Here is a 10,067-nt window from a genome sequence, read left to right on the forward strand (position 1 = left end):
GTTAAAGAAAAGCAATCGAAACAGTCAACTTTGAGCATCTCCACATTTTTATTGATAGAAAAGCAGTCTTAGTAGAGGCGTTGGGGTTTGCCCATGGTGCTCTTCACGTAGAGCGCACGCACGTTCTGCCAGTTCTTCTTCAGCAGAGACACGAGGAAGTTGACGGCCAGGTGGATGTTGTACACAAGCTCATCCTCTGTCATCTTCACGTGTCCTACAGCTACAGCCAGACACAGCACCTAGAGCACAAAGACCGACATATTAAGCAGTTACCAAAATACCAGCAACGCAAGTAAAGCTCAATGTGCAACAGTCCCACTTTTTCAGACCAGAGACCTGGGCTTTGTCATCATTCAGTTTCCATTATATGATCTGTGTCTTCATGGTTTAATGTCAATTTTTTTTTGGTGTATAGGAACATGAACATTACATTATAATAAAATTATAAATTGCTTAATACTATTTAAGAGATCAGCTGAAAGTAAAACGTATCAAGAAACTTTGAGAGAGGAAAAAATTAGCTTCAGGATTGCTGCTATCAGTGGTAACACCAGTATTGGTCCAATTGCTCCTCAACAGCCAGTAAAGTGGCATTGATTTATCAATTCAGCTTTATCTCAGCGTACCTTCTTCATCTGGAATTTGATGGTGGATTTGACCTCGTCCACTTTGGTGTTCAGGTTCTCATTGTGGGTGAGCAGGGAGGGGAACTTGCCAGCCTTGTTGAGACCAGGACCGAGGATACGAGGGATCTGCTTGATCAGAGACTCTGAGGCCAGGAAGGCATCGTACTTTTTGGCTAGAGGGGGGAAGAGCGAGACAATGTTACAAAAGAAATTCCTAATCAAACTAGTCATTTTTTAAATTTAGGATGCAAACATACCGAGCTTCTTGACCATCTTCTTGTTCTTGTTGAGCTTCTTGAGAGCCTCAATGTCCATGTGGGGCAGCTCAGCAGCTTTGGCTTCGTCACAATGCTGCTGGTCTCCCAGGACGCAGACGGAGAATTTGGGCCTGGGGAGAGTCTTCAGCCTGCAGACGTTCAAAGCCGTTAGACACACTGCTTGCATCCCGACATCAGGCACAGGAACATCCGTGTACAAGGCAGGTTTAGTCAAAATAAAACGTTCATAGTCTAGGGGTGAGCTCACATGTTAACTTCTCCAATGCAAATGTTTACAGATTAATTTCAAATGATCCTTTTTGGTTTACAAGCTCAATCGCTAAACCACCTGGAAACTAGACTAACTTGGGAGTGAAACATGTTTGTCTTTTTAAAAAGATCCAAAACTTCGCCATGCCTAAATGACACCTTCCTCATTTAACCATGTAAAAAAACGGAATCTTACCCATACCACCAGGGTAGCCGGTGTCCAGCTGACTTCTTTGGCAACATTATGATAATTGGTCGGCATGAGGACATGAACTTAGCAGCTCAGTAACTCAACGCCTCCCCTCATGTTTTAAGACCCAGGGTAGGGGTCCGCCTGCTTCACCTCCCCCAGCAGAGCTGGGTCAGCTCAGTCAGACTACCCACAGTACTTCTCCATGTCCGCCCCGGGCCTGTCTGGACTTAAGTGTTTATTTTTAATGAATTTAAGAACTAAGAGCCCCATTTACAGGCTGTTTGTAAACTCAGACAGGGCTGGAAGCGCACAGGGAAAAGGTTGGGTGAAACAGTTAAAGGTCGAACCTGACAGTGCCGGAGAAACGCTTGTCCTTCTGGGGATCATAATTTTTCAAGCTGATCTGCAGCTCCACCGACTCTGTGAACCTAAGAAACAGATATCACACGTTGTATTCCACGCTTTGTTAATCTCAAGACCGAAATGTCGCATGTCTGACCACTTACTTCCTTTGCTTGGTAAGGGAGCCCTGCAGGACCTCCTTCACGGCATCGTACAGCGCATCCCTGGACACCTTACTGTGACAAAATATCAGAAAAGGTATTAAGGCAAATAGAGCGGAACAGCACCACCATGGACAGATTTAACGTTACGTCGGATGGTCTACGGCGGAAACATGGAACATAATAAATATTTAAAAAGATATTTCGAACTATATCATCTGGAAGAACAAATCAATACATCCGATGCAGTATTGTACTCTAAAACCCATGTTTAATGCGTGGATGGCATTGGATTGTCTCGGGAAATCGGCGTGGTGTCCTGACGGTCCTGCGGCCGATGAGCCGGTATCACTTCATTTAGCTTCAGCCACTTCAAAATACCTCTACTAAATAACACCACGGCTGCCTTCAATGACAATACCTTAGTCTAAAACAAGTTGTAAAGTTCGTTTAGCTGTGGAAACAGTCTATTATTTGACATTTTTTAGTTACGGCGGGTCTAACCTCATTTTTGCGGCTTGTCCCTCTCGACGCTACGTAGAAAAGGATGTGGAGAGGGAAATTACGCAAAATAAAGGCGTCCTTTTGCTTACGTCATCAAAAAGCGACGAGTTTTTTTACTCAACTTTATTGAAAACATTTAACACATTCCTAACATGGATTATATATATATATTCAGTTAGTATATTATTAAAGGAGTTGCATTAGATATATCCTGGTATAGATAAATTAGAAAAAAATCCCTGAAAAAATAATGAATGATAAAAAATGAAATGGAAAAGTCTAAATATATTTAATCGAAACATGTCATTGACAAAAAGTAAAATATTCGGTCCAAAATGAATTATGCTGAAAAATATCAAAATGTAGGTAAAGAATGGAAAAATAACAACCTAGTGTTATTACACTATATTACGTAATGCTTAAGTCAAGAGAGGGAAAATAACCTTATTCAAACAGTTTTATTAACGTATATGAAGCCAGAAGAAAATTTATGTGTGTGAAATTCTTTTCAAAGCAGATTGGAGTGACTTTTTCAGGAAGGTCTCATTTGCCACCAGGCACCCTTGGAGGGAGTGTTTGTGTGCAGCCGTCACCTGGAGAAACAACAATACACATGCAGAAAGATTAGTCAGAGTGCAACGCATTGCTCTGCCATTATGCATGACACAATGTACAAACTTACATGACTGTTATATTTGGTAAGGACTGTCAGCATTATTTTGGCAAATTTCACAGACTTTGGGAATTGAGAACCTTGAGTGAGGAGTTGTTCGCTGAACTGTGTGAATAGCTCTTCACTGAAGTCAAGCTGAAAAACAGAACCGCAAATAAACAGGCAACTCAATAACGCTGAGGAGGACGTGGCCTGGCCATTATTAAAAAAAGCGCTCCTCTTACCTTGGAGTCTAGCAAGCTGTGGATAACGGAGAGCACAGCCTCACTCCAAGATATTTTGAATGTCATTCTGGAGGAGGAGAAATATCACAAAAACAATCAACAACCACAAAACACTGTTTTATTTTGTGCTTATTTGACGTATTACTGCTGTAAAAAAAAAATAATTACTGGAGCACCAGCAGTCTGTAATGTGAATCCAAGCAGCCTTCAATCAGTCTGTTAAGCAGCTCAGCCTGTAAGTTCCCTGAAAACAAAGCAAAGTTCAAAAAGAATTGATGTTTGTGCCAAGAGGTGAGAATCAAGGCCATAACTTCAAAACATCTGTCCTGTTTTTATGAACTTTAACCAGCACACCAAAGCTGTGCCCACAGCTTTCTAACTAACTGACTGAGCACCTAGCAATGCTAATAACTGACCCCTGACCTCGGCCATAGCTCAACCCGTTCCTCACCTATGTCCTTTTCCTCAAGGACTGGTCCTATCAGAGCGTCGCACATTGGTCTGGGATAGCGGCTACACAGGGACGTCACTGCGGTGACTAAACATCTGGAGGCCGGATCTGACAGGGTAAGGACCTGTGGTAAAATGACATCCTGTCAGTCTCAAACACAGCAACACATTCTCCAAATTCTTTGACCTCCTGGACCTTCTGCAGCAGGAGGCTCTTGATGAGTGTTGCGGTCGTGCTGTAGCTGAAGTCAAGAGCAGGGGCCAAAATACTGCTGCACAAGTTAGGCAGAGTTTGCTCAGGTAAGTCGGGCAAACTTAGCATGCTGCACAACACCACCACCTAAACAGGGGGGGGGGGGGGGGTGAGATGGGAAATCAGATCAGAAAGCATAGGTGTAAACATGAGTGAAAGCTCCCAGATCGGTCAAAATAGTATTTCTCCCATGTAGAGTTCAGCTGTAAAGCACAACAAGTTAAAGTGACCATTGGTACGCTCGCTGCTGGTTATTACCCAGTCTGATCTTCCACTTTCTTATAGTCTTGCTGCAATACATTCAGAGTGTGAAATATCAATTGTCTGAACTTAATTATAATTTCTGTGCAAAAAAATTAAAAAATGCTGAGGACGTACTTGGCCGGGGTCACAGTGGTTCAACACTTTTACCACTTCCATGGAGATCTGGTCCCACTGCAAACAGACAATAATTATAGGAACAACAAATGATATTCGTGTTGGCTGGAAGAAAAAAAAAATGTCTTACCTCGGTCTGACTTTCCAGTAATTCTTTTATTTGAAGAACAGAGATCTAATAAACACAAATTTAGAAAATACTTGGGTATCTCTATGTGATGAATATAAACAATGGTCTGATATGTACAATTGATTTGATCACTTTGGAAACTTATCAGGAGGGTCTCTTTTAATGGAAAAAAAGATTGTTTTGTTTCTTTTCCTCAATAAAGAAGCGATAGGTGAAGCCTGTTGATAGTCTGCTATAGAAGTATGATCTTTACCTTTATATGTTCAGGAAGGGCATCACATGGACACCCAGAGTCCAGCTGCAGTTCTTCACCGAGGGTTTCTGCTGGATCTTCACTTTCAGAACTCCCTGCGATCTCTTTAGCACTGCTTTGGTCGACATTGTGACATTCACTACCATGGAGGTCCATCTTCTTACGTTTATTCTCTTGTCCTATTTCCTCACAATCGGAGTCCACAGTCACAGCGCTGGCTTCTCTTTTCCGTTTTGTCGCCAGCTCTGATGAACCAGGTTCCTGAGGAGAATCTGATTCTACTGTTGAACCGCTGAAGCACACAGCCCATCCTCCGGTTTCCCCAAAACCAACCGAATGCTGGGCCAGCGCCTTTAGTCTTTGGCTGCATAGGGGAGTGCACAGAGCGGGGTCCTTGTGAGTCCCAATGACTCTTTCTAGCTGTCTAACCAGACCAACAACCCAGGGGCTCGGATGACGGTCCTGTCTGAGGCATTTGAGAAGATGAAGAATGGCCATCCGAGGAAGAACAGAGTGGACCAGATAGATGAAGGACAGCAGGTTCTGTTTAAATAATGCAGGGAACAGGCATACCAGGGGTCGACTGCAACGGGTGAAGGGGAAGAAAAAGCAGTGTGAGGCACGGGGATGTGACATTGCATAGTTGATGTCAACAATACAACCAATTTGTAATGTAAAAGTCTGTAGAAGTGTTTTCCGAATTAAATTTAGTGTACCGTTAGTTTGAAATGACATTGACGAATAAATTGCTACAGAATTTAAATTTATTTTCATTTAATAAGTCATTAAACAAGTTTACATGCAGTAATGGAGTCAAGATATTCACAATGGAGGACCGGTACAATTGTTTATTTATTTACATTCACTTGGCTCTAGTTTGAAGTCTTATAAAAGCGCTCTGCGGAGCACCTTCTCCCGGTGGTCCTCTCTACAGGAACTATATGAACCCCACAACAGACGGGTGGTGCATATATTACAGAGAGCTCCTGCAGTTACTTACACAGATAGTGGCTGAGCTTCCGCGACCGAGCACGTTACTTCGTCCTGACAAAGTGTTTCCAGCAAGGGGGACAGGGACATGTGCGGGTCGGCCCGCTGCTGCCGGTGGAAGACGTCCAAAGCTTTGAGGGCACCGGAGGTTCCGCACAGAAGCGACCGGACCAAAAGCTTTGACCGCCCGTCAAAGCGACACAACAACATGCCGATTGGAGGGAAGGTTACGCTCAAAGCCCTGCAGGGCGAACACCGCCACCTTTATTGAACGGTCTTCTTCGCGAGTGTCATTTCACCAAGTTTTTGTTCTGCGCTTCCATCTAGTGGTGAAAATTAGAAGTGACTACTCCCAGGCCCCTTAATACGGATCTTATGCAGTTTCTTACATGCAGCAATGTAAAATAAAAAGCACATTCCGTGAGACAAAATGAAGCAATTTATTTTCTGTATACAAGTACAACTTGTTTAAAAAGTTCTAAAAAATTACATTTCATATTCTTGCCAAGGCTAGGGGGAAAAACGTTACAATCAGTAGTGGACTTTAGCAAGGATATACAGCATACTTTTCATCTATAGACAATTAAAATTACCTGCCAAACACGTTAAAAAGCTAAATGGTGCAAATTGCTAGGCAAGAAGTCAAATTTGAGTTCTTTAAACACTACGGGAAAAATGAACTTTATGCAAAATGTTGGAAGCACAATGGCCACAGGAGAGAAATGAATTCAAACTAGAAGGCCATGAACACGTATGATTAGCCAGACGTGTCACATCTGGAGTAGTCACACCTAGAACAGGGGTAAATAACCATGCGCCACAGAGCCATGTCTACTCATTACCAATCAGAAACTGCAGCAGGTGATTTCACAAGTTAGTTTCTCTCTAGTTGAAAGAGCACTCTTCAGTAAAAACACAATATTCACCTGCTACAGTGAAAAAAGCAATTAAAAACCAACACACAGGGCCCTCAATGGCAGATAGAAAACGTCCTGAACATCCAAAACACAGCCATGTGTCCTTCAGGGGGAGAAAATGAACAATTAGGACCCCATTCAGTGGTTTCAGGCACTGATTAGACAAAGGCTCAGAAACCATACTCTTCAAAATAGGTAAAAAGGAAAGGAAACGTCGTCTTCGTCATCATCATCGTCGTCATCCCTGAGAAGGGTCATGGCTATGAAGAGATTGATTAAATCAACACTATCGTAGTCGTCATCATCTGTAGAATACTGTTGAGCAAGAAACACGTGTTAAGTAAAGGAGCAGTAAATGCACATCTGGCCCATACCAATGTAGTCAAGAACTGGACAACAGAAATTACATTTACCGGAAATGACCCGTGGTGTGGAGGTTTATCATGCCAATAGAGGCACTCTGAATTGAAGGGACAGCATCTGTATCTGGTATAGTAATTGCATCGTTTCTTACTAAAGAAGTGAGACAAGACAGAACAGAGGGAGTTACAGATCCAGGTGGTCATCTTTTTAAAAAGTTATTCCGTTTTTAACCTAAAGGCCAATCTGCACGGAAAAAAGCTGATGCAATGTTTAGAACTCTCAACAGCTCAGAAGTCAAAAATCAGTTCAAATGCAGGAAATTGATGAAGCGTACTGTTCATTAAAAATTAAAAAAAGGTTATTTCACAACATACCTGAATTTTTCTTTAAAGGCAGCAACTACTCTTTCCTTGGCTTGTCCTTCAACCCAGAGTTTGTGTGGCACATAAAAGGCAGATCTCACTCGACACTGTGGACAGCTCCTTAGGGAATCAAAGACCAACGTCAAGTCAAATCCTTCACACACACACACACACACACACACACAATGTCAGATACCAAGGGATTAAAATAAGTTGCTTAAACTTACTTAACCACATCCGGACCGAGGTCTTTAGTTTTCCTCCAGGTCATGATGCATTGTAAACAAAAGGAGTGATTGCAATTTGGCAAGATACCAAAAACATGGTTCCTTGGATCAGTCTTTTCATACACCTTGTCCATGCAGATGCCACAGGTCACATTTTCACTCCGGAGGAAGGTCTCTATTTCCTCCACATTCCCTCGGGTACTAAACGCCGCCGCAGCACCAGCAACACCAGCACCACCCTCTATCGTCTCATTGGCAGTCTCCTGGACACAGAAGCATGCAAGTCAGTATCAGCTGCCTGGGATCAAATTTGGTTTGACACACTAACAAGCCCTGGAATAAATAAAAACTCAAAACCTGCTCATTTCTTCCAGCACATGCTTGTGCAGCCTCTGGGCTATGGGCCGCTTGGCAATCGGCAGTTAAAGGAGAGTTATCTGCAAGGATAAAAGTAAGTGGTACACAGAAACAACTAAAGACATTGACATCTGTAGAAAAAAAAAACGCCAATACCTTGCGATTGCTCCTCAGCAATATCTGCTGCCAAGAACCCAGTGTTGTGTTGAGGATCTGAGATGTTAAACACAAACTGTGATCTGCTGTACGGCTGCCTGGACAGCACGTCAGCATGCGGAAGAGCAGGCTCCGACCCTCTTCTGTCGGGTGGAACATATGCTGCTCTAGAAGAAACCGTAGGCACTGAACCTCTTCTACCTGCAACAGCTCCATCAGCTTCAGGTTGAAGGACGTGGAGATATCTAGCAATGGGAAATTAATTGAAGCAGCAAGGTACTCTGCTGGTATGATATATACACTTACATTCTCTCATTTTAATTACACATAACATAAGGGAATTAAGATAGCACGTTTGTTAAAATAAGCGTACCTGCAGCTTTCACCATACCAGCATGCACCTTTCTGAAAGTACCTACATATTTGGGATGGTGGTATATCCGGCCATTCATGTCTGTAACTACATCTTTGACCAAATCTGCAAGAGCCATTGATGAAACGTCTGTAATGAAAGGGGAGAGTGAACCTCAGTGACGTAAACTAAAGAGAAAAAAAAAATCTAAATAGACAATTGATTACTCAAAGGTGGACGATAGGCGAGACTTCTGCCGTTAAGCCTCAAGTGGGTCGAGTCACAGAAATGTGACGTCAACGATGTAACTAGAAAAGATATTTGAAACGTAAACTATAACAGCCAGTTTGAACAATAACGACTTGAACAGTTACTCTAACTTTAGTCAGTTGTATGAATGTTTATATTACGTCAGTAAGCTAACGTTAACTCCAGAAAGTTGCTCGACTGACTATTTTCACGTGACTTATAACGAAAGTTAGCTTAAGTTAAGCACTGGTTAGCTATTAGCTAACGCCAAATGATAGGATGTTATGGCAACTGTTAATGTCAACAACTGGTTTCTTGACATTTCCATAAGCCACAAATCTCAAATCACCACTAACTTAATTAACTTAAGTTGGTTACATTTCTCTTGTTTTACTATCGAAGTTATTGAATTAAATCGGGAAAAGTCACTTTGCCTACAACGTCCGAGCTTCAGAACTAACGCACAGAGCGGGAAGTATCTCTCAGGATCTCCATATGAATACTACAACCTACTGCCGCTTACCTACAGATACCTCCACTACGGCCCGCGTCCATCCTCTGTGTGTTTTCAGCATGCCACCGATTCCTCTCCATCTTACTGTCTAAATACTCGGCACCTTGTACCAATCAACTTAGCAACCGACCAATAGAAAAGGGACGTTGACGAGCCCACGTCACGTGCTGCGGTCGCCCATCAATTTGTGGCAACTGGCTGCAGCGTTAAATTGGTCATGATGATTGTACCAAACGTGGATCTGTCTCTCTATGGAACAAACAAGTAGAACATCAGCGTTATTTCTAATAAAGTTTATGAGTGAGATTTTACTAAACTGGATCTGCTGATATTACACACGTGATTGTAAAGAACAAAAATAATTTCCTCTTATTTTGCGAATAAATATGTCAATCCCAATCACAGACAGGCATAGAGGTAGTTTACATCAACTTTTTGGTGCTTTCTGGCTTTATCCACCCACTCCTTTTGCTATGCTGGATCACCACAACAACAGAAAATTGTATCAAATTTGCAACTTTTTCATGTATCAATAGCAGGAAGTAAGGCAACAATTAAAAATAAATGTCAGAGATCAGTTGATACATTGGAATCATGTCACAGATTATACATTAGAGGTAGATAGGGATCAATACAGATTGAGAGCACAAGAGATTACTGAAGGTGGGCTGTGTGCACCAGTGCTGACCACACGCTAAAGTCCATTCAGAACACAAGAGGAAGAAAAACAGATTGAAACATAGGATTCTTGGCTACAGTATTGTAAAGCTGGTACACCGAGTGGCCCTTTAACAACACAAATCAGACTATACACACATAGGGTAGTAATTTAGGGCTGTGATTATATCGTGTATAAATAGAGAAGC

At 42.2% G+C, this 10,067-nt stretch overlaps 3 protein-coding genes across 5 annotated transcripts; all 3 read right to left on the reverse strand.

Annotated features, from left to right (window-relative positions):
• Positions 1-29: 29 nt before the first annotated feature.
• On the reverse strand, positions 30-2,476 carry rpl10a (ribosomal protein L10a). Of its 2 annotated transcripts, XM_037480429.2 has the most exons (6): positions 2,354-2,476; positions 1,853-1,924; positions 1,694-1,774; positions 884-1,032; positions 627-799; positions 30-239 (listed from the first exon to the last, which is right to left on the reverse strand). In XM_037480429.2, exons 1-6 carry the CDS (start codon positions 2,356-2,358, stop codon positions 69-71), a joined length of 651 nt encoding a protein of 216 aa, XP_037336326.1. In that variant the 5' UTR covers positions 2,359-2,476; the 3' UTR covers positions 30-68. The 2 variants fall into 2 exon arrangements, with proteins under 2 accessions (XP_037336326.1, XP_062420361.1); XM_062564377.1 differs by lacking the exons at positions 1,694-1,774; positions 1,853-1,924; positions 2,354-2,476 and adding an exon at positions 1,350-1,411.
• Positions 2,477-2,572: 96 nt separating this feature from the next.
• fance (FA complementation group E) lies at positions 2,573-5,989 on the reverse strand. 2 transcript variants are annotated; one of them, XM_037478129.2, is made up of 10 exons: positions 5,715-5,989; positions 4,715-5,297; positions 4,462-4,506; positions 4,332-4,388; positions 3,897-4,040; positions 3,702-3,825; positions 3,419-3,494; positions 3,251-3,317; positions 3,036-3,161; positions 2,573-2,946 (listed from the first exon to the last, which is right to left on the reverse strand). In XM_037478129.2, the coding sequence occupies exons 1-10, from the start codon at positions 5,912-5,914 to the stop codon at positions 2,842-2,844; spliced, it is 1,527 nt and encodes a 508-aa protein (XP_037334026.2). In that variant the 5' UTR covers positions 5,915-5,989; the 3' UTR covers positions 2,573-2,841. The 2 variants fall into 2 exon arrangements, with proteins under 2 accessions (XP_037334026.2, XP_062420340.1); XM_062564356.1 differs by lacking the exon at positions 2,573-2,946 and having other exon boundaries at positions 3,042-3,161; positions 3,427-3,494.
• Positions 5,990-6,120: 131 nt separating this feature from the next.
• On the reverse strand, positions 6,121-9,334 carry mkrn4 (makorin, ring finger protein, 4). Its single transcript, XM_037478132.2, has 8 exons — positions 9,211-9,334; positions 8,460-8,588; positions 8,087-8,331; positions 7,931-8,010; positions 7,574-7,836; positions 7,359-7,466; positions 7,035-7,134; positions 6,121-6,936 (listed from the first exon to the last, which is right to left on the reverse strand). Exons 1-8 carry the CDS (start codon positions 9,279-9,281, stop codon positions 6,808-6,810), a joined length of 1,125 nt encoding a protein of 374 aa, XP_037334029.2. The 5' UTR covers positions 9,282-9,334; the 3' UTR covers positions 6,121-6,807.
• Positions 9,335-10,067: the final 733 nt, after the last annotated feature.

This window comes from Pungitius pungitius, chromosome 1, assembly GCF_949316345.1.
Source record: "Pungitius pungitius chromosome 1, fPunPun2.1, whole genome shotgun sequence".
Taxonomy (NCBI): domain Eukaryota; kingdom Metazoa; phylum Chordata; class Actinopteri; order Perciformes; family Gasterosteidae; genus Pungitius; species Pungitius pungitius.

Coding starts and splice junctions, on each gene's coding strand:
- mkrn4 (XM_037478132.2), bottom strand. CDS start 9,281: ATGGAGAGGAATCGGTGGCATGCTGAAAACACACAGAGGATGGACGCG. Junction 8,011..8,086: donor TGCTGAGGAGCAATCGCAAG/GTATTGGCGTTT, acceptor TTATCCTTGCAG/ATAACTCTCCTTTAACTGCC. Junction 6,937..7,034: donor CACACCACGGGTCATTTCCG/GTAAATGTAATT, acceptor CTTGCTCAACAG/TATTCTACAGATGATGACGA.
- rpl10a (XM_037480429.2), bottom strand. Junction 1,775..1,852: donor TCCCTTACCAAGCAAAGGAA/GTAAGTGGTCAG, acceptor TCTGTTTCTTAG/GTTCACAGAGTCGGTGGAGC. Junction 800..883: donor GAAGATGGTCAAGAAGCTCG/GTATGTTTGCAT, acceptor TCCCCCCTCTAG/CCAAAAAGTACGATGCCTTC.
- fance (XM_037478129.2), bottom strand. CDS start 5,914: ATGTTGTTGTGTCGCTTTGACGGGCGGTCAAAGCTTTTGGTCCGGTCG. Junction 3,826..3,896: donor AGAGCCTCCTGCTGCAGAAG/GTCCAGGAGGTC, acceptor ATTTTACCACAG/GTCCTTACCCTGTCAGATCC. Junction 3,162..3,250: donor ACAGCTTGCTAGACTCCAAG/GTAAGAGGAGCG, acceptor TCTGTTTTTCAG/CTTGACTTCAGTGAAGAGCT.